This window comes from Trypanosoma melophagium (genome assembly GCF_022059095.1).
Source record: "Trypanosoma melophagium isolate St. Kilda chromosome Unknown ctg6segment0, whole genome shotgun sequence".
Classification (NCBI taxonomy): domain Eukaryota; phylum Euglenozoa; class Kinetoplastea; order Trypanosomatida; family Trypanosomatidae; genus Trypanosoma; species Trypanosoma melophagium.
The window spans coordinates 690,562-713,264 of record NW_027125189.1 but is presented as its reverse complement, the minus strand read 5'-3'; the positions used below and the strand labels follow the sequence as shown (position 1 = coordinate 713,264).

At 39.9% G+C, this 22,703-nt stretch overlaps 9 protein-coding genes across 10 annotated transcripts; all 9 read right to left on the bottom strand.

Moving 5' to 3' along the window:
- Positions 1-878: 878 nt before the first annotated feature.
- Positions 879-3,134, bottom strand: LSM04_003946 (Aspartate/glutamate/uridylate kinase; the record flags this gene model as incomplete). Its single annotated transcript, XM_067332526.1, has 1 exon — positions 879-3,134. One exon carries the CDS (start codon positions 3,132-3,134, stop codon positions 879-881), a length of 2,256 nt encoding a protein of 751 aa, XP_067186858.1.
- Positions 3,135-3,593: 459 nt separating this feature from the next.
- On the bottom strand, positions 3,594-6,395 carry LSM04_001553 (Serine hydrolase FSH; the record flags this gene model as incomplete). The annotated part of the gene is made up of 1 exon (XM_067332525.1): positions 3,594-6,395. The coding sequence occupies one exon, from the start codon at positions 6,393-6,395 to the stop codon at positions 3,594-3,596; it is 2,802 nt and encodes a 933-aa protein (XP_067186768.1).
- Positions 6,396-6,648: 253 nt separating this feature from the next.
- LSM04_008876 (uncharacterized protein) lies at positions 6,649-7,711 on the bottom strand (the record flags this gene model as incomplete). Its single annotated transcript, XM_067332524.1, has 2 exons — positions 6,649-7,031; positions 7,075-7,711. The coding sequence occupies 2 exons, from the start codon at positions 7,709-7,711 to the stop codon at positions 6,649-6,651; spliced, it is 1,020 nt and encodes a 339-aa protein (XP_067187088.1).
- Positions 7,712-8,314: 603 nt separating this feature from the next.
- On the bottom strand, positions 8,315-11,446 carry LSM04_004153 (uncharacterized protein; the record flags this gene model as incomplete). Of its 2 annotated transcripts, none has more annotated exons than XM_067332521.1 (1): positions 8,315-11,446. In XM_067332521.1, one exon carries the CDS (start codon positions 11,444-11,446, stop codon positions 8,315-8,317), a length of 3,132 nt encoding a protein of 1,043 aa, XP_067186874.1. The 2 variants fall into 2 exon arrangements, with proteins under 2 accessions (XP_067186874.1, XP_067186875.1); XM_067332522.1 differs by having other exon boundaries at positions 8,315-9,235.
- Positions 11,447-12,041: 595 nt separating this feature from the next.
- LSM04_007621 (ABC transporter-like) lies at positions 12,042-14,258 on the bottom strand (the record flags this gene model as incomplete). The annotated part of the gene is made up of 1 exon (XM_067332520.1): positions 12,042-14,258. One exon carries the CDS (start codon positions 14,256-14,258, stop codon positions 12,042-12,044), a length of 2,217 nt encoding a protein of 738 aa, XP_067187027.1.
- A 498-nt stretch (positions 14,259-14,756) lies between these two features.
- LSM04_003438 (zinc finger protein) lies at positions 14,757-16,139 on the bottom strand (the record flags this gene model as incomplete). The annotated part of the gene is made up of 1 exon (XM_067332519.1): positions 14,757-16,139. One exon carries the CDS (start codon positions 16,137-16,139, stop codon positions 14,757-14,759), a length of 1,383 nt encoding a protein of 460 aa, XP_067186837.1.
- An 823-nt stretch (positions 16,140-16,962) lies between these two features.
- LSM04_000633 (uncharacterized protein) lies at positions 16,963-17,316 on the bottom strand (the record flags this gene model as incomplete). Its single annotated transcript, XM_067332518.1, has 1 exon — positions 16,963-17,316. One exon carries the CDS (start codon positions 17,314-17,316, stop codon positions 16,963-16,965), a length of 354 nt encoding a protein of 117 aa, XP_067186724.1.
- A 422-nt stretch (positions 17,317-17,738) lies between these two features.
- Positions 17,739-20,525, bottom strand: LSM04_006283 (uncharacterized protein; the record flags this gene model as incomplete). The annotated part of the gene is made up of 1 exon (XM_067332517.1): positions 17,739-20,525. The coding sequence occupies one exon, from the start codon at positions 20,523-20,525 to the stop codon at positions 17,739-17,741; it is 2,787 nt and encodes a 928-aa protein (XP_067186976.1).
- Positions 20,526-21,111: 586 nt separating this feature from the next.
- On the bottom strand, positions 21,112-22,407 carry LSM04_001007 (NAD-dependent epimerase/dehydratase; the record flags this gene model as incomplete). Its single annotated transcript, XM_067332516.1, has 1 exon — positions 21,112-22,407. The coding sequence occupies one exon, from the start codon at positions 22,405-22,407 to the stop codon at positions 21,112-21,114; it is 1,296 nt and encodes a 431-aa protein (XP_067186745.1).
- Positions 22,408-22,703: the final 296 nt, after the last annotated feature.

Here is a 22,703-nt window from a genome sequence, read left to right as displayed (position 1 = left end):
GACAAGAAAATAGAGAAATAATGTTAACTACATCAAGAGAGAGATCTCATACCCACATTCATAGAAGCTTTTTTATTCCTGGCAAAAGTAAGTGAATAAAAAAATTGATGGGATAAAAACACACAAAGAAAGAAACAAACGAAGAAAAGGTAAAATTCGCTCCTTCTCCCTCACTTCTTCTTCAGCAAAATAGGTTCATCACTCTGACAAAACAAGAGTGAAGAAACAGAGAAAAAGAATATACACACACAAGCACAAAATCTTCAAACCTTTTTTTGGAATGAAGAAATAAAACGGTTTTCAAGTTCCCATCCTTTTTTTCATTTTGCTATTTTTGACCTCCACTTAATTTTCATTTTCTTCCTTGAAGTAAAAATCAACAGATCATTTAAGAAAAAAAGCAAACACCCGGTCATCTTCTGTAAATTACTCTTTTTACTTACCTACTTAAGACAAAAGGACACACAAGCCCAGACGCACACAAACAAAGACCTAGGTACACAAATTCATTTATATCTATATAGATATATAGATATATAGAGGTGCAAAGTCGTGTACGTAAGCAAAGCTAACAAACACATCAAAAGAGGTTCTGTACTCTTCATGATAATTATACCAATATCAAAAAGGAAAAAAAAGGAATCCACTAAATTATCAGACGGTTTATACTCTACTTCACAACAAATGCAAAAATAAATAAATAAATAAATAAATAAAAGAAAAAAAAAACATTAGCTAGAGGTATTAACCAACCCAAATACAATCAACACTAAGAGCATCAGCTACTCATTCTTTCATTTAATCTACCCCATCCCCTTTTTTTTTCGTGTGTTTCTCCTTTTTTGTCTTTTTGTTTCGTTTCCTCTTTGGTCTGTTTATTATGATTGACGCTCTATCATAGAGCGTGTGATGTCCTCGTGTGTAAAGGCGCGTTCACCACTCTGAAACTGACTAACAGTTGCATACAAATTAGGGCTCGTAGGACGTAGTATCCATTTCTCTGTTAATAATCCCTCCACTCCCACAGGACCACGGGCATGAATACGACCAGTACTAATACCCACTTCTGCACCAAGTCCAAAGCGATAGCCATCTGCAAAGCGTGTTGAGCAGTTATGAAACACGCAGGCAGAATCTACACGTTTAATAAATTCGCTGGCTGTAGCCCCATCAACGGTAATAATACTTTCCGTATGATGAGAACCGTATTTATTAATATGTTCAACAGCTTCATTCATATCTTCCACGATTTCCACCGCCATATGTTCGTCACTATATTCATGATGCATAGATGCTGCACCAGCACGAACAAGTGAAGCCGCAATTGCTTTTGGTCCTCCAAATAATTTTATACCAGCAGCTTGTAATTTACTCAAAAGAACTTTTGCACTTCCGTTTTCCACTGTAGATCGATGAAAAAGGGTTGTTTCTACTGCATTACATGCAGCAGGATAATTAAGTTTGGCATCAATAATAACACTTTCTGCCACAGACATATCAGCATCTTCATGAACATAAATGTGACAAATACCATCAGCATGACCAAGTACTGGAATATTTGTTGAACGTTGAATATTTTTTACCATTTCATTAGAACCACGAGGAATAACAAGATCGATAAATCCTTCAAGTTTAAGTAGCTCATATACATCAGCTCGACCCTTAATGAGACCAATAACTCCAGGAGGAACCTTTCCTTTGGTAGCTTCAGTCACTGTCTCAACAATAATTTTATGCAGCATAGCATTAGAATGTTCCGCCTCACGTCCACCTTTTAGTAAAAGACCATTACCAGAAGAAAGTGCCAGAGCTGCTATTTGTGGCATACTGTCTGGACGAGATTCAAATATAACAAGAAGAACACCAATAGAGGCAGTCTCTTTAGATAGAACAAGATCTCCATCCAGCATACGGGCACTTAATACACGTCCAATAGGATCTTCCGCTTCTGCAATGGAGATAATACCTGCAACAAGGGTATCAATTTTAGAATCTGTAAGTTCTAAACGTTTAAGTAATGGGGCAGCAAGATTAGTTTGTTTAGCCAAACGCATATCCACTGCATTAGCATCAAGAATTCTCGCACGGTTCGTGTCTAGGGCCTTTGCCACTGCCAATAACAATTCCCGCCGTTCTTCCGATGTAAGAAAATTTAGTTTTCGTGAACCATCACGAGCCGCCTGGGCACTTGTCTCCATTGCCCGTCGTCCATCTGCGGAAGCCGCCTCAATCTGAATAAGTTGTTTTGGATCCTCGACAAAGAGTGTACCAATGTTTGGTTTTCCCTGCAGTAACTCCGCAATAGTTCCCATGCGATGACCAGAACAAATACAAACTGCAGGAACTCCACCACGTACAGCTGATAAAGCTGCCGCAATCTTCGCATTCATTCCACCACGACCAGCAGGGCTTTTAGCGCCGAATGTAACGTTACTATCAGGAACATAGGTCGTGATAAGTCGAGCATTTGGATCACTTGGTGGAAGATCGTACAGACCATCCACGTCGGTAAGTAAAATAAGAAGATCTGCATTAATAGTTTGGGCAACCAAAGAAGAAAGGCCATCATTATCTGTAAATGGATCGTTTAAAGTATTATTACGATTTGCTGTAACAGTATCATTTTCATTCACAACAGGTACAATACCAATACTCAAAAGATTTTCCAATGCATCGTGTAAATTTTCCCTTCGATCATCACTGAGAAAATCATGATGCGTTAATAATAGCTCTGCTAGTGTAATATCCAATTGTTGAAAGACAGTTTGGTATAAATTCATAAGATTGGCCTGTCCTGCCGCTGCACATGTATTATTACCAACACTGTTAAAGGGTCTGCTGTTACGATGCATACGATCAAAGGCAGAACATACCAAAATATCTTGTCGTCGCAGTACATTTCTTCCAATACCGCAGGCACCACTTGAGACAAAAACCACCTCTTTTCCTTCACTTCGAAGAGCGAATATTTCCTCTGCAATATTGGCAATACGACGTACACTTGGGAATCCACTCTTTGTTACAATTGTCGAAGTTCCAGCTTTAACAACAATACGTTTTGCGTACTTGAGGTCTTTGCGTGAACTGACATGATCAAGCCGTTTACGTTCAACTGGTACTGGTAAGGTAGCCATCGTTTTAAAATGACACTTGTTTACACAGCTTGTAGTTTTCTCTTTGCTTTTCTATTTCTGCCGTTGTTAATATTCACTTTCCGTTGATTTGTTTTTTTTTTTTGTCTTCTTCTGATTGTTTTTTTTTTTTTCTTTGGGGTGCAATATATATATATATCTAAAATTATTCACACACACACGTCAAGCAAAAAATAAAAAAATAAAAAAAAAAAGTAATAATAATAATAATAATAATAATAATAATAATAATAATAATAATAATAATAATAATAATAATAATAATAATAATAATATTAATATTAATATTAAAAAAAAACGGGAAGAAACTCTACACACGACCCAGAGCTCTTTCATTTCCCACACCTTTACTTTCTTATTTACACCTTAAAAATACACAATCACATAAACAAGAATAATTACAGTAACAACAATAATAAGGGGGAAAAAAAAGGTAGAGACTCAGAAAACCATCTGTCGTTTGTTTGTCAAGACACGCACTATTATGTGTCTTCCTGGCAGTACAGTTTCCTTCTTGAGGGGTGTTGCCTCATACCCTTTACGTAAATCGTCCACGTTAATCGCCTCAAATCGAACTAACTTTCCGTCCAACAGGTTTGTGTGCAATAAAAAATCAAAAACATCTCCAGCTGTAGTGCCCTGTTTGAATACAAAACACTCCTTTAACGAGGAAAGTGGTAGTGTAAAGGAGGATACAGGATATACAAAGACAGCGGGACAACAGGAAAGGGCCGCCGCAAGCACCTCCTGAACACCAGTTGTTATTGCAGAATTCGAGCTATGTGAATGGGAAATAGAAGAAAGAGTTTCTGGGGTAAAGTACTGTTTCAACTCCTCTAATGCCTTCGCATCTGCTGGTTCCATCGTTTTAGTATTATTATTATTATTATTTAATTCTTCAAATGAAGAATCCCCTGAGACGTGGTGCAGTAATCCCTTTTGCCGTAGTCGCAGAAGATTACACTCCATCTTTGCAGACATTGGCACAAACATCTCATGTGGATAGCGTTTCTTCAACTCACGAAGCATTATCCCCGCTTCTGGACGAACATCCGCTTTATTAAGAGCCACCACAATAGGGAATCGCACACGAACATAAAGTGCCACAAGGCGGTGTAACTCCGCCGCGCCCCACATTGGCAGCTGTTGTATTAAGGTCACCTCATCGGTGATACCCAATCTGCGCAGAATGCCATCGACAAATGATGGTGGACTTCGGTATCCGGTAAACATACTTCGCAATTTCTCTGGTTTCCGTATAAGTGTGGCCCAGCGAGCACGCAGATTGTCGTGTATCCAACTATGCACTTCTGCCCTAACCCACGCAATATCATCTTGTGTGGATCCCACACCCGCTGCGCAGGCCACCCCATCCGCGTCTGTGCAGCCAGCGCCGTCCACAACATGAATGAGTACAGTCGCACTGCAGAGATCATGCAGGAATTGATTGCCGCGGCCACGACCGGCGTACGCACCACGCACGAGTCCCGCAACATCTGTTAACACTACACGTCGTCGTCTGTAGTGATGACCGGCAATCTTCACATGTCCAAAGGCCGCATCGCAGACGTTAATATTAGTAGTGTTAATATCATTGTTAGTAGTGTTAGTGGAAAGAACACCACAGGGGCACCGGAGTGGACAGAGACCAACGCCGATGTTTGGAGTGATAGTTGTGAAGGGAAAGGCAGCAACGCGGGCAGCTGTCAATTCACTCTGCGGGTCTGTTACGGCATTAAAGAATGTACTCTTCCCTGCGGATGGTTTTCCAATTAATCCAATGGTTAGTTCTAGCAAACCACCACGGGATAATATATCGTGTCCCGCATCCCAATGAACATTCATATTCGTACCAACATCATCCTTATTATGATCATGATCATGGTTGAAGAGTGCTGATTGTTCTTCTATGGTTTCCATTGAAGATTTACTTGCAATTATCTGCTCTGCAAATCGTTCAGCTTCTGCAATGTGCATCATTCGTGTCTCTTCATCCTCTTCCTCATCCCACCACATTATCTTTTTTTCTTCTTCTTCTTCTTCTTGATGGTTATATTCTTTATTTTGCTTCTCTGCTGCTAACCTGTTGGCAGCTCCAGATGGATGGAACTTCTCAGAAAAAACAGATCGCAAAAACTCCATTGCATTCCCTGCCTGTTCACTCGCAAACATCATAGCAGGAAGCAGCATGGCAGTTGCAATACCCAAATCATCTCGCAGGTAAGCAAGCGTTTTATTAAGTAGTTCCGTCTTCCAACGTTCAAAGAGGACGTGTCGGTTAGATGGACCTCCAACGATATCTAATTTTGGTAATTCTTCTGGATATGTTTGCGGTAGAGTCATACGCAAACGTAATGCAGAAATATTCTTCGCTACTTCATCCTCAATTGAACAGTCTAGTAGTAGTGGGAGTAATACCACTGGAATAGGACTACGCTGCACACACCCTTCACCGTACATGGATGATACCATTTCTAGTTCTTCTTCACATTCGGCAGAAATTATTACTTCACCTCCCATTGTACTTTCTATTTCCCGTTTCACACCTAGACAACGTTCAAGAAATGACCTCACTGAGGTGATAATACTCTGTAGCTGAGGAATACTATGGGCATGTTCATGAAAGACAATATCTGCATTTGGTTGACATGCATTAGCAAATGATATACACTCTGTAGGACTCACAATAGTGTCTTTTTTCCCTACAATATGTAGTGAAGGTAGTGTTCCAAAAAAACCACCCGTATCGATATTATGAACAGAATTACTTTGATACAATGTGCTTAGTTCTAGAAATGTACGGCGTGGATCAGGTGACGCTGCCATAATAATCCCTTTTAATGATGATCCATATGTGTTATCCTCACGTAACTGTTGTAACATCAAATATCGAGCGGCTATTAGTGCACCTTGTGAAAATCCCAAAATAATATCATACGGACCACGTTCAGAAATCATACACTCTCTTACGACAGCATCCCCAGCGGCATAACTCTCGTCTATTCCTATGTTTACTTTTGACTCTTGTTTCTTATTTCTATCCTCTTCTTGATATGGATATTGATGATGTGGTTCACACCATGAATACGTAGCCACGGCATCACCTTCAATTTCACTCAGACACGGTGCATCAATGAAATCAAACTGTGCAATATCAGCGAGAGAACTGCACATCTTGCTGAGCTGATGCTCAAATATCTCTGCAGTCTGGCGGCTTCCATGCAGACACAAGACTTTCAGCATCCGAACTACACCCTAGAGAATAAATAATAACGATAATAAAAAAGAAAGATTATTATTTTTTTTTTAAGGGCTGAAAAAAATAAAATAAAGAAAAACAGAATAGAAAACTGTATCTTGTCAATCCTTATCCTCATTCCTCTTTTTTTTTTCTTTTCTTTGCTTTTCTTTATTTTGTGTTTTTCAACAGAGGCAACCTCCCCCAGTATACAAAGAAAAAAAAACGATAATTTGGACAAGCAAACCAATTCAATTCTCACTTTGTTGATAAGTTAGAAAAATCCACAAGAAGAGTTTTATTTCCCTGCGCCATAAGTAATCGCTCTAACAATACACTCAAATACTCTACAAGGGCCGTATCCTCCTCCTCGTTACTTTGAACAAGTTTAATATATTTAGAATGTAACTCTTTATTTTCTTCCTGTAGGGAAAGAAGTATAGGGTACATGGGGTGTTCCCTGAAGCCTTTTTTACGCACTACAGTTCCATCTGCGTGCGAAACCTGTCTTTCTCGTAGTGTTAAACCCTCTAAAAGATGTGCAATCATAGAAACACGTTCCATTCGTGTTTGTTTAAGAGCCGAACGACGATCTGTGGCATGCGTAAAAAGATCTTTCATCTCTTGTTTTTCCTGTAAAGCTTTTCGATATGCAGGATCAGCGGATGCGGCTTTAACGAAAACCCCTTGCTTTAGCAACTCCTCCTTTTTTTTCTTCTTGTCCTTGATATGTAGTTTTGAGTCGTTTTATATCCTCCCCTATTTCTCTCTCTTGAGTCCATAAATCGGCATGTTGTTGTTTCATTGCAGCCACATCCGACTGTAAAGCATCTAATGTCGCAATAGAACGACTAATAAGATACCGCAGTTCAATATCCCTTGCGGTGATATTATCCCTTGAAGCTAATGTAAATGTATCAGGTACAACTATAGAATTATCTCCTACTATATTGTACGGAAACGTCGATGCATGTGACCCTTCATGCTTTAATGATTTCTCGTCTATATATATCTCATTTGAAGCGGCATTTTGTGCCTGTTTCAAACTCCGTTCCAGTTGCCAAATCTCTTGTAAAAGTAATTCCTTTTCATGCCGCATCTTATTTAGACGCCGAATTTGTACATCTGCTTCAAGACGCCAACGTTCAACTTCTTGTTGTGAACGGTCTGCCTCAAGTGTGGCGATAGAAGCAGTTCGAATAAGTTCTTCATCTGCATTAATAAGTGATGACTCCATTATACCAACGGGTGAGTGATGCCATGACGCATCTGGTACATGCGATGTCAACTCTGCAGAATCCTTCAATGATGGATTTCGCATTTCTCCTCAAGAGTGAAGTAATTAGAATAAAATTTAGAGTTATTGAAACTCCTTGAATTCCTGTAAACTCCCTCTCCAAACGCCTTGTTTAGATGAGATCACGCGAAGAAACGAGAACACGAGAAAGGGGAAAAAAAGAAATATATATAAAGAAACAGTAGTAAAAACGAAAACAAAAAAAAAGAATACAATGTAAAAAGGAAAATAAAATAATAACAATAATAATAGTTACAATAATAATAAGACTTCTCTGCACTTTCACCACTTCGTTGAAGTGATATAAAACAACAGAATAAACGGGTAGAATGAAAAGGGACCAATTTGTTTAGATCGTCTACAGCCTTCTCTGTGCCATCGCCATATTTATATACAACTAACTAAACAGAGAGAATACATTACTTCGTTTTCTCTTTTTCATGTATGTATATGTGTATATATGTGTGTGCCGTGCCTGCAAGTGTTACCGAGATATAAAACAACGAATTTGCAGAATAAGATTCCAATGAGCATTCTGCGAGTAGCAGAGAGGTGGAGAAAAACAAAAACATAACAGAACTCAATACTGTAAGCTATTTCTTTTCTTATTAGTTGTATGTATTCTTCTCACGTTATCCCCAACAAAGCGGCGAACTCTAGCAAACTTACATCACCATCAACATTAGAGGGTTGAACTTTTCCTTCACCTGTTTGACTGGCATCCTTCTTACTCCCTGTTGTACCAACTACTTGCAACGGAAGTGAACAGTAATCTCCTTCATCCCTTCTCATTTTTTTATTCTTATTCTTCTTCACCGTTGCCGTTGCTGTTTTCTTCTTATTATTTACAGTTTTCTCATCCTCATCCTCTTCCTTTTTCTCCGTCTGCTTTTCCACAGTCGATTTCATCAATGGCGTTAATCGATCCTCTCGAAGACGGCGTTTTTGTTGTTGTTGTTGTTGTTGATCTTGACGTGTGCTGAAACGCACAAACTGCGATTCGTTTGATTTAACGCCTAATGTGGTGGTGCGTTGTGTAGCCGCACATCTCTGCAGAAACCAATACAGTAATTGTGCCATATGACGACACTTCTTCTCTCCTGTCTCTGTGCAGAACGTCTTCTCATGCCGCCGCGGCGTACACGTGCAGGACATTTGTCGAATAACACGAGACCAATGCGGCGGTGTGGCCATTAATTCCGCAGCTAGAAATGGTTGAAAGTCAATATGTAGAGTCACTAATACATGTCGTCGTACCCAACTCGTTAGTTCATAACGAAAATAACCAACAGTGGTGAAGTGATGCCCGGAGAAGTAATCGCTATTGTGTGATCGTACTACATCCACGGCAATGGCAAAGACTTCTCTTGTAAAGAAGGATATCATAAAATGATACACACTTGATAAATGCACCTCTGTGAGAAGAAGACGAATCGCATTTGGCGATCCACTCAGACGTGTGTCCATTGGAATCGTTGAAACAAGCGCTACAGCATCACATATGACAGGACGTGTAATTCCCACTCGCATGTGATTTACCCGCTGCATCAACACTTCTGGTCTTCGTGGAGAGTCCCGTAGTGTTTGAGCTAAAGTATTTGTATGGCACAACTCTAAGAAAGCACACTCACGTGCAGTTTCTACATCTAACATTTTTTGTATTATTGATAGTTCAGTCGTCTCATTCCCATTCATTTGTGTAACCCAGGAGGAAATATACCGGTAATCCCCTACAGCTTGAAACCCTAGTTGGTTTGCCACTTGTAGAAAGGGATTATTCACAGCAAGACAGGCACTTGAATGAACATCAATTCCAAAGTACTTGATAGCAAATGTGAGTACTCGAAGAAACTCAAAAGAAGTTAATGGTTTCTTATGATTATGGCTAGTATGTATTAAAGGTAATGACTCCTTTCCTACATTGTCAATACTGGAATGAATGTCACTTTCACTCACAACAAAAATAGAAAGTATGAGTGCATTCTGACCACAAGGAGTTCTCACCCAAGATAGCAATGCATCTTCAAAGCCATAATCGCTATCAGCTATAACAACAATAATGCGTGGTGAATGTTGAATGCCAAGAGCAGACCACGAAACCAGAAGTTCTCGTATTGATGCATCCGTACTAACTGAACTTGACATGTTAGTCTCAGAGGAATATTGGAGAATCAAAGAGGAAATACCCTTGGATACATTATGCAAGGGTGTTTCTTTAACACCCCTATCCAAATCTCCAACATGCTTTTCCCATATAAACTCATTCTCATCATTCTCCTTAATATTAACTTTAACAGTTGTATCCTCTGCTTCTGCTGCTGAAGAAGGAGGAGGAGGAGGAGGAAAAACTTTTACCACCTTATCATTCCCACCTTCAGCCATTACTCTTAGATGCCTTTCCCAAATCAACTCACACTCGTCATCATAACTATCATCATCTTCATCCTTATCGGTTACTAATGCTTCCTCACTCGTACAAGTTTCAGGATTTTTTTCTCTAGTATGACAGTTCAATATATTTGCATACTTCGTCCAGACTAACTCATCCTCACTGTTATTGCTGTTCTCTTTTTCAGCATTTGACAAACCAATATCTCTGAGAAAGCTAATATCCGCATTCTCCTCTGTACAATACCATGTCAATGGGGTTGCCGCAGAAAGTCTTACAGATAATATATCTTCTCCATTATTAGTATGAAAAGTACAACTTCGTGGTGTAACTGCTACTTCTTCTTCTTCTTTTACGTGATCAAACTCTTTGCGTAACTGTGGTATAGCAGTAGAATTCACGAGAGCTGTTAAACGAAGGTTAGAAGTATTATCAGAACCACTTGCAGAGGTAACTATTAAGTTCCACCAGGCATCACGAAGTTCCTTCTGAACTTCGGTTCTAACAAAATCTAGAATACCTGTGAAATCCACCCAAAACATCGTTTGTAAAGAATTAAAAAAAAGTGTTTGAATGGTGTGAATAACTTGTGATGCACATCGTTGTGCCGCCTCCCTATCTGTCACTTGGCACTCTCCTCTTGTTAAATGTACATACACTACAGAAATCGCTCGAATACCATCTGGTCCTTCCATATTAACGTCCGTAAACAATAAGACTTCCTTGTGACCATCTTCCTTCACAGCAAGTCCATTTTTTTCTTTCTTCTCATTTGTTTCGTCATTCTTCACTGTATCTTCTTTACAGTCGCATGTTGCAGATGGTAGTGCTGTAGAAGAGGATAATAGATGATCCATAAAGTCAGTTTTTGAGATGAGAAAATCCATTACAGATTCATCTGAGGAGGTACTGGTTTCATGTCGTAAACGCAGTTCTTCTGCCCTGAGTGAACCCGAACCAAATACAATTAACACACATTGCGAAGAAGCACCGCTACCACCACTACCACATACATCCATTTCACTATTCATATTACTGACCTCCCCAACACCACCCGCACCAGCTGCTGCTGCTGTGGCTGCCCTACTCGCTGACAGTATATCATCAGCCGGGGCGGCGGCCTGCCATAGTTGTCTGGGCTCAAATACCGCGTACACTGCGGTCCCCCTGCCATCCCGATAGACCGACCCACTCCCACTATTTATATTCCCACTATCATTTTCATTCTCATTATTATTCTCATTCACACCTCCGCTATTCTCCAGCAGTTCCATGAGATTGACAGTTAGTGCTCGGCGGTGGGAGGGAGAATGAGAGTGAGAATGGGAATGGGGGCGGTGCGAAGGGGTGGCGGTGGTGGGAGTCTCCATCCCCTCCACGTACTTCGCTTGGATGTCAAAGAAGAGCGAGATAATAGCAATAATAATAATAATAATAATACAGGGAAAGAAGATGGAGAGAGAAAGGAAGAAGTTTGAAGAAAAAAGGAGAAGATAAATGTATGTCATGCATCTAGGGAATGAGAGGAAAGAGGGAACAAAAAGGGAACAAAAAGGAAAGAACATAAATAATAAAACCAAAATACGATATTCTTCTCTTCTCTGGAAATGTCAAAAAAAAAACATTTGAATGGAGATAACATGGTTATGTGAGAACTACTTTAACGACCTTTCCACCCCCACTTTCTCTTGATCATTTAAAAAACAAAAAAGGGTTATCAAAATAAAAAAAAAATTTTAAGAAAACCCTCCTTGATGATACCTTTCACCACTCTTTCTTTCAAGTAGAGGGATAACACCATCGCAAATACACCAACATGTGAAAGTTGCGTACGAAAAGGTAAATGCAACCCAATAAAACAAATTAAAAACCCTGTGTAGAAGAATATGCAATAATAAAGAATCAAATGAGTCTTATATTCGCTGGACTTTATCTATTTGTTTTTAGTTTTATCTCTTCTCTTAATTATTCTTTCAATTCCTCCTCTTCTTCTTCTTCTTCCCTATTTGCATTTTGCAGCTGCTGTGACCACAACTCCCTATACAATCCATTATTTTCCAAAAGTTCCTCATGAGTACCACTCTCTGCCAGTCCTCCTTTACCATCCAGTACAAATATAATATCAACATCTTTAACAGTGCTGAGACGGTGTGCAATAAGAATTATAGTTCGTTTTTTTCCATTTACTTCTTTTAATTGTTCCATCACACGCATTTCTGTCGCACTATCTAACGCCGATGTAGCTTCATCAGCAAGAAGAATTGGTGGATTGTCAAGAAGAGCACGCGCAATAGAAACACGTTGTTTTTCTCCACCTGAAAGTTTTAAACCCCGCTCTCCTACAGAGGTCTCGTATTGATTAGACATCTTCATAATACTATCATGAATATTCGCCAAACGCGCCGCATTCTCCACTTCCTCATCGGTAGCATCTAGACGTCCATAACGAATGTTGTATCGCACAGTTTCATTAAAGAGAACAGTATCTTGTGGAACAACACCAATGGCCTTTCGCAGGCTATCTATTTGTAAATCCTGGAGTGGTTGTCCATCAATGAGAACTACACCAGAATTTGGGTCGTAGAAACGGTAAAGTAGTCGAAATATTGTACTTTTCCCACTTCCTGAAGGACCAACAAAGGCCACCGTACTTCCACCAGGAATAATAAGAGAGAGATTACGAACTATGTGTTGTTCTCCTATATCGTTAAATGTAAAAGTTACATTTCGCATTTCAATAGTACCAGAAGTAAGTTGTAATGGTTTTGCATCTGGTTTTTCCGTAACAGAATTCTCAATATCAAGTAAAGCAATCATAGCTTGCATATTTTGTGTGGATGATTGTACCTCACGGTACAACATACCAAGAAAACTAAGAGGTGTATAAAGCTGCATAAGCAAAGCTTCAATTAGTACCACATCTCCCACTGTCATTGTACCTGCTAATACACCAGACGTAGAAAGATATAATGAAACTAATGCAGCAATTACAAATATTGCATTTTGGCCAAAATTTAATAATGCCATGGATTGATCTAACCTCATAAGTTCATGATTCATTTTTTTAATCTCTTGCTGAATACGACTTTCCTCATGACTCTCTCTCCTAAAGTATTTTACAGTTTCATAATTAAGGAGAGAATCCACGATAAGTCCACCAACACGACTATCACTCTTGTTATATCGAGCTCGATATCGAGAACGAAAGATGGATATCACATATGTCCATCCAATATATGAAAAAACGGCTGTTAATGCTGTAATAATAAAAGCAGGACCTGCATTAGTTTGGAGAGCTGTACACACTAAAACTACTTCAAACGCTGTTGGTAGTATCATAAAAAGTAAAGCATGAGAAAGGGACCAGAACGCACGACTACCACGATCAAGATCCTTACTAAGTACACCTGTTTCACGACCAAGATGATAACGTAAATCAAGAGAATGTAATTTACGAAATAATTCCAGCGCTATAGTCGTTGATGCATGACTGCCAACAGGAGCAAAAAGTGCAGTCTTTAACTCCTCTGTGAGTGAACTTGTAAGGCGAGTGATACCGTATGCAGTAACTAACCCAAAGACACCTAATTGTAATGGACCTATAGTAGTTACGGCGTTAGTAACAGCATTAGCAGGTGTAAGTGTATCAATAATCGTTCGAAACCAAAATGGAACAGCTACTTTTAGTATTTTGGCCGCCAATACACATAAAACGCTAATGACTACTAATGCTCGGTACTTTGGCTCTCCTCGTGGCCACAAATGCCGCATAACGTGTGTCACCACCCTGTACACTGGAATTGTACTCCACACCTCATCTTTGACTAGAGAAGTCTCTGATAACTCTGGTTTTGTTGCGGTCTTTACACTCTTACCATTCTTTTCCTTTTTTTGTGGTTGTTGTTTTTGTTGTGGACTCGCTGTTGTGGCAACTCCCTGCGATGGTTCAAACCGCGGGTGTGTCCTCTGGTAAAATCTCCGAGAACAACTCCACAGTGGCGAGACCACAAATGGTGTGGGGATCATAATAACATGAGCGTTGTTGCCAAATATCCGCACAGACGGTGTGGAGAGAGAGAAACAAATTGTTCTTTGTGTACCACTTCCAGCACTACTACCACAATACAATAATGGCCAGCAGCGCATTAATTGTCTTAATGTGAAGGTACCACCTCTTTGCATTAATCGTGTGGTGGGAATGAAACCCCCTCCTCTTTAAATAAGAAAACCAACTCAAACACCTTCACAATTGTGAGAAAAGAATACAAAAGAATAAAGAAGGGGTGGGGTGGGGAAATACTAAAGTGTCTGGATAAAATATATATATATATATATATATATTCAACCACAAACAAATCCCTCTTTGTAATCTTAACAGTTCCCGTAGTGTCCAGCACTCTCACACTGAAAGCTACCAACACTACTTTCACAACCATCATCATCATTCATCATCACGGCAAAAGAAAAGAATAGCATTTCAGCATGGCACCAATGCAATCACCCAGGGTACAAATAGGTCAAACAGAAAAAAAAACTTGCTGGAATCACAAACAAAGCACAGACAGACAGACACACACAGAAACACATACACAGATACACACAGTTCACTCCACTCCACTTCAAATAAAGAACAAGAAAAGAAAAAAAAACATATATAAGACAGGTAGAAACAACAATTAATTACCGGCTCAGACTACAATAACTTGTCTGTGTAGGTCCTACCTCAGCTCCTCCATGAATACTGCGAGAACGAAGGGGTCGCACTCTAAACCGAAAAGGAACCGACGGTATATCATTCACAGGTTCTCCACACGCCAATCGCTGACAACATGCCTCCAAAAAGTCCAACTCTGTGCGGGAGAGCGTATCTGTCGTATACCACAATCCAACATTTCCACTCAGAGAGTTGGTGCCAGTTTGATCAAGGAATACAGCCCGGCAAAATCCGGCACGTGATAAGTGCGACGCCATCCCATCCACGCCAGAGAGAAGAAGTGTACCGTCTCTCGTTAACTCCAGCGACACCACCGTATCCGGGAAACGGCGCACAAACGTGCACTCATCCCGCCCCAACTCACACCTAGCACAGGACTCCACTGTGCCATCCGCACCCCTCACTAACGCCTTCCTGCAGTTGGGGCAGTGTGCCATCCACAGACGTGCCTGAGAGGATAACACCCGACGCGGCTGTTTCCCCTCCATGTAGCATACAATCACCACATCATCACTTTGTGTTGGGAGACTGGGAATACTGCTACTCCACACACATTCTACCTGTGAAAACTGGGTCGATGGCGGCTCAGGTCGTTCCTCTGATAATTGTTCATTTTTAATACGAATACGATCAATACCTGTTTCACCTTGTACGGAATATGCAGAATCCGGAGAAGGAGTAAAGGACCCACATTCATCACGTTCATCATGAAACTGACTAGAGTCTATGATTTCTGTTATTTGTTCTTTCTTTTGATTGCGCAAGGCGTCACCACTACGGTAGCTTCCATCTTTATCTAAAATAACTAAATGTGTACCTGATGGCATTTGTGATAAAACATGAAGCTGCCAACAATCTACTTCAAGAGTAGAAGCCGCTACTCTTTTCTCACACACGGGACACTTCACCATTGGGTCCCGCGTAGAACGACTACTTTTTAACATTTTAATCCATGAATCCAAATCGCAACACTGAACATGACGACAATCTCTACTTCGAACAGGGTAAGTCATAGTATCCATAGAATACGGACAATGTAAAGAGAATTCAATTGTCGATACTTCAATTTCATCATCATCACCCGCTTCTTCAAACCCTCTTTTCAATGTTCGTTCGCGATGCGTTCGAATCAACACATCATTAATCCCACTTCTTCCTCCATTTACCGAATTCAGAATCTCTTGCCTTAGTTTCGAGAAAGTTTCCCAGTCTGATGCAGAAGAATTCGAACCCCCACCAGTACGAATATGTTGTCCTTCTGAATGTGTTACATTATGACGAGGACCAAATAAACTAGCTAACGAACCTGATGATTGTGCGCTTCCTCTACGTGATGGACGTGGCGGCATCAAAAATACTCGCGTTTATTATGTAGTATAATAATAATAATCTATGGATTGATCTTCAAATTACAAAGGCTCCTTCTTTTTCTTCTTTTTCCTCTTTTTCTTCTTCTTAGGCTGCCGCTACAACTGTTGTTGATTCTGCACCTTCTGTGTAGAAGAGGGGAACTGGAAAACCAGTCCCTCTCCTATTACTTTGTGTAAAACACAAACACACCAACAGGGGAAGAAAACAAGACCCCCTCAACAGTGATGATAATATCGGTATCGTTATCGTCATCCACAGAAACGTGAGTAAGAAAAGAAAAAAATACAAGAGAAGGAAAAAAAAATGGCAAAGACAGAGAAACATCATCATCATCAAAACAAGAGAAACAAATAAGAATATAACATATGGGTCTACAGAGGATGTGTTTACCGTCAACACAGTTTTCAGTGATCAAAATAAAGAAAACAAAGAAGATGTGCTCGTCGCTTCTTCTTTGAATTTATTCGGGCTAATAAATATCCTGTTCATCTCACACGTACACAGGATGCAATACTCATACAAAAAGAAAAAACCTCTTCGTGAACTGTGGAAAGGACCATGGAAAGGAGAACAAGAAAAAAAAAGGAAATAAGAAATAAGAGAACTGAGGGGGAAACTTTGCATTTTAACTCGTCTCCCCACCCCACCCCTTTCTCGGTTACTGTAATGCACAATTCATATTTTTCTTTTGTTATTGTTTTTTGCTTTCCCCCTGTTTTATTTACGATGTATATATTCTTTCTTGTTCCTCTCTTTTTTTTTTTTTGGTCATGAAACACATCTCTTACCACCTCCAGAATACTAGTCATTTCGGAGGGCATAGGCCCATCTCCCCCGGTTTACACCATACATGAGGAGAGAAATACACCAAAGATAATAAAGACTCACTAATGGAGTCGGTTGTAATAGACCCTTTGTGCGGAGACCGTGAAGAACAAACTGTGCAGAGGCACATATTGAGGCTATGGAAGCGTATGCATTAGAAAGGGTTGCATCCAATTTATAACTGTAGGCGGCAACAGCAGCCACAGAGGTGTTAAAGGCACCAGTGAATAACATCATTCGACGCCGTGTTAAATACCAGGCTTGAACAGATCCTATTGCATTTAATGCGGAGAACAAAGACACTTGGTAAACAAATGGAATAAAGTACATTATATATCCCACCTTTATTAGAGAGAATAGTTACTGCTATTCAGAAAGAAAGGAAGAAAGAGAGAAAGAGAGAAGACAAAAAAAACATTTTCCTCCCAAAACCCAGGTTATGTCCATTATAATGGATTAACTCTAAAATGTGTGAACTGCAAAAGAGGCATTAAGAAAGAAGAGGAGGAAGATGTGAAATGGGAAAGCACCAGAATGTGCCCATCATTATTTTTTCTTTTTGCACAATCTTGTCTTTTCCACCATTTCTCTGCTTGTTTTTTTTTTTTTTTCTCGTAAACAACTCTCTCCCAAACTCTCTTTACTTCTTTTCTTCTTCCCTCTATCACACACACAGAGATAAAAATATAGTCATACAAACAAACAAAGAAACAACAAGGACACAGACAGCCAATATTTCTCACTTCTCCCCTCTAGGCATTGTAACACTCCCCAATTGCAGCGAGAAAAGCGGAAAGTGACAGTCGCCGCCGCCACGACGAAGTTGTGACGCCGCATGTTGGTGAACTACCACTCGCATCAGGCGGAGAGTATGCCTCTAAGAAGAGCGGTGAGTGGCTTGGGCTCGGCACGAACACTTCCACTTCATCACATGAACTGCGGCCCCGCACTGGAGTGCAGAACAGTGGTGAAGAAGAATTGCCACGAATACCACCACCAATATTATTATTATTATTATTATTATTATTATTATTATTATTGCTATTACGATTAGGACTATTAGGACTATTAATACTCCCCACACTGGCACTCCTACCAACACTGACACAACACTCCCCAGGCAGTACACCGTGTGGGGTCTCCAACAGTGGAGCCACGGCATCGTAACAGGCAGAGGCTTGACCAAAGATGAGATTTGGTCGTCGCGCCCGTGTGAGAATGACATGATATGCCAGGAGGGCAATACGAGCGAAAAAAGGTTCTGCATTTTGACGCCATGTAGTCTCTGAAATGATTCGACACGCAAAGCGAAAGTATGGAGAAAGTGATAAGATCTCATCTCGGCGCAGATCACGTGCCAAAATGGGTGCCTCACGCCGATGATTTGTAGATCGACTTCTTCCTCCTCCTCCTCCTCCTCCTCTTCTTGACCATGAGCGATTTCTGCTATTACCTCGGCTCTTACTATTCTTATTGCTGTCTTTGCTTGTGTTTTCAGCTATATTGTTATTGTTTTTGTCGATGTTAGTATTACTATCTCCTCCGCAAGTTATTACTGGGACATCAAAAGCCTGGGGAACTAAACACTCCATAAGAAACGTGAACCATCGCCCAACAGATTCTTCATTTGCTTCTGCATGCTGTTTAAGATGCAAGAGTTCCACCATAAGAGGAAGTAGAGATGCCGCAAAGTCATCTTGACTCTCTATTCTCTTCCTACGATATTCATCGATTATACAATCAAGTGCTTCTACTACGACACCGTAAAGAACAGCACTATAATTAGCTATTTGGCGTACACATTCTAAAGCTTGTTCCTGAAGAGGATGTGGATGACTATACTGAATAATGGATTTATTATTTAGAGACAAACGCAAAATGGACGTACAGATATCTCGTAGATCTTCTGTTCGAGACGCCCATGCAGTCGCACGCACTACAGTTTTTGTATTCGCAACAACATCCTGTGTTAATAAGTTGGGTGCTGTCAACCATTGAAGCACATCTAGACAATAACCTAGTCGACGTGCAGGAGAGTCCTGCATACCAAGCCAAATCCCTTCACCACGTAATCGTTTAACTCGAAGTTGAGGTGAAGAAAATGAAGAAGGTGATAAGGAGGAAATCTCATGTACTCCTTTTACTCCAACACGTAATGAAGTTGGAGAAGCATCTTTTTTCTTCCTTGGGGGTGATACACGGTTATTACTACGCAAAGATGTAGACATACGAATAGTATCTTTAGCAATACTGCATAACTCATCCCTAAGAGTTAAAACTAATCCTTCACCTGCCATTTTATCTAATGCACGAGCACGCAATTTTGGTTCGGCAAATGATGACATACTTACCAGGGCTGCTAATCCACGTAATGGTAATCCTTTAGTCATAACATTAACCCCTGCACGACCAGAGACTATATCCATCATCAATCGTTCCTTCTTTTGGTAAAGCATCATTGTGATACCATCATATTTTGATGAGCATACAGTAGGTGGCAAGGCTACATCCAATAAGAATTCTATAAGGTAACATTCTTGCAAGGATTCTATAAATGGAATTGTAACTGGAAAAGATTGCCAATATGATGCCAGTTCACTAAGCTCTGTCTCAACATCACGTAATTCCTTCTCAGGTGAGGATACCTCTTGTTTTCTAGCCTCACCACATACGAAACATAACATTCCCAATAATGCCATGTTTGATGTTATCATAGTACGCAATGATGGTGATTCATTAGCATAGACCAAAAATGTCTCTACACATTTGCTTAAAACTAAAATAAGCCCTTTCTTCGGTTTATAAGTTGGTACAGGGAATGATGAAAGAAGAAAAGGATTGTGTCGCGCTGGTGGTGGTGTTGTTGATGATGATCTCTCTTTGGTATTTGTAATATTAGTGCTATTATTATTACCGCTACTACTGACACCCCCACTTCTGTTTATGTCACGTGTGGTGGAGGATGTTATTGACCGAGATGAGACGACACGACCTCTGCGTGTAGCCTTTGCAAGATACTCTGTGTCTCTCCACGTTAAACGGTATGCATGATTGAGAAGTTTCAACGCATCTGCTGCTGCCTTTCGATTTCGAAGTACACTCTTTGCATCGAAATTTCTTACAACTGTAAGGAACTGCCGGGACGTCAATTGTAAATCAAGATTCACTACATCCTCCTGTGAAGAGGAAACGGATGGCCCCGCTGAACGCAGGGCGGCACTGCGAGTTCCTGCGCTAGCGGGACTAACACTATTGCTTTTTTGAATTTCTCTGTTGTTGGCGGCTGTCATCATCCATGAAGAAGACTCTTCGTTTTCCTCCACACTATCCCAATCCCGTGGGGAGGAGACGAGGGAATGTGTTGGGGAGCCGCCGGGCGATGGGTATGCCATGATGATGACATCCTCCTCCGTGAACTCCGGTTGGGCGGCGATTAGCCTGGCGTGTAGTTGTTGTAGGGCGATCTGGAGAAATCCATCATCTTCCTCATCTTCATCTTCGAAATCTGTCGCTTTTTTGCGAATTGGACTTTTCCTCATCTCCCTAAATACAGACAAACACATACACAGATATATAGATAAATAGATAATGAAAGAAAAAATAGAGAGAGAGAGAGAGATAAAAAGTAAGAAGGAAATTCTTTTTTTTTTGCTGTTGTTGTTGTTATTGTTGCTGTTTTCCAGCTCTTGCCCAAGACGTGGGCCACCGTTTCTATCTCGATCCCACCCTTGGCCTTACATGTTATCATTGTTGTTGGTAATAAAAAAGAAAAAAGGAGTCAAAAAAAACAAAATAAACCAAAATGTATGTATAATGATCAACGCAAAGAATATAAATGTTCATTACCTTTATGAAACACAACGGATGAAGGAATGAAAAAAAAAATCAATAAATCAATAAATATCAACCTCTGCAAGTAATCCCAATTTTTTAGTTTTACTTTAGCCTGCAATAATTGTAACCAATAAATAATATAAGATATTCATCATGCAAAACCCAAATGATTTTTGTAATAAGAAAAACAATTCAAGACAACAAAGTAGAAAAAAAAAAGAAATGCAAAAAAAAAAACAATAATAATAATAATAATAATAATAATAATAATAATAATAATAGTCTTAAGGGTTATTGAGTAGGAAGTAACCACGCTGTCTCAGTATCAAGGTCAGCCGTGTTAAGGCTCTTTATGTACTCAACAACTTTTTCAAAACCCTCTTTCATGGATATTCTCGGATTCCATCCTACCAACTTGTGTGCCTTCTCATATGAGCCAAAAACAAGTTTTTCCACTTCATTCTCAATAAGTGACTGATTCAGTGGATATGGTCCTTTACCCAACTTGGGATATGCATTCCAAAAAGATTTAGCTTTTTGAAAATATGGTGAAATATTCTTCCTATTGGTTATATCTGCCACAATGTGAAACATCTCTGTTGTAGAGTAAGAAATACCTGAAGCAACATTCACAGTTTCCCATTTAGCGCTAGCAGCCTTCATGAGTCGTTCTGCCAAATCAATAAGATCTGTAATATACACATAGTCTCGTCGTTGTTTACCAGTTCCATGCAATATAGGGCGACGTCCACGAATCAACTCTCGTGCAATATATGAAGTAAATGGTGGACTACGACGACGCACATCCTGATGAGGACCGTAGACATTAAAAAAACGCATAATAACATAATCCATATCATGCGATACTCCATACGCTTTTACTAATAACTCTGCCTGGTATTTTGTAAGGGGATAAACCAATTTTGGACTTAAAGGGAGACTTTCCACTAAAATACGTTCGGAATTGCCTTCATATACGGCTGATGTACTGGAGAAAATAAAACGACGTACACCAGCAAGTCGAGAGGCTTCCAAAGCACTTGCCACTCCAGCAATATTTACATCACTTGCATAACGAGGATTTTGTTGACATACTGGTAAAGCAGTTATGGCCGCAAAATGAAATACAGTGTCAACACCTTCATAAAACTCGTATGTACGTTCATCAAGCACATCTGCCAATACAAACATGCCAAATCGTTTTCCATTAACCAATAAGTTATCTTTATATCCAAATGCCATATTATCTAAAAGAATCACTTCATAACCTTGACGGTGCAAATGTGCACCGAGTTGTGAACCAATAAATCCTGCACCACCTGTGATGAGAATACGAATAGGTTGATTCTTATTATCCCGTTTTCGCTTTTCCATTGGGGGGAAATGTGTGTAAATGATCTTTGGCGGTTCAAACCTCGCAGGATTCACGCCTGTTGTGAGGTTCGGCACATTTATGTCCGACTTGTGCCGCAGGTCCAGCGCACTGCCCTCCATGTCGAGGAAAAAATACACAAGCGTCACTGTGAAGAGTGTTGCCAATATTAATAGGGATAGGAATAGCAGCTTGCGGAAGCGAAGAAGCTTCATTTTTCAAGAGCCTTTGTTTTGTTTTGTTCCTTTGTTCTTTTTTAATGAGAGAAAGAAAGAGAGAAATATATAAAGAAGAAGAGAAAGATAAATAGATGAGGGGAAAGAGTGGGGGTGTAACAAGAATAAATAAAAAAAGAAAGAAGATAGAAAAGTCAAGAAAAACAATATTAGGCTGTTAGGTCAAGAGGGTTCTTGATTCATTTATAGAATCAACACAGTCAAGTCAAGCAAAAAAAGCAAAAAGGAAAAATGAGAGGTAATGAGAAATAAAGAAAAAGAAAGAAAGAAAGATA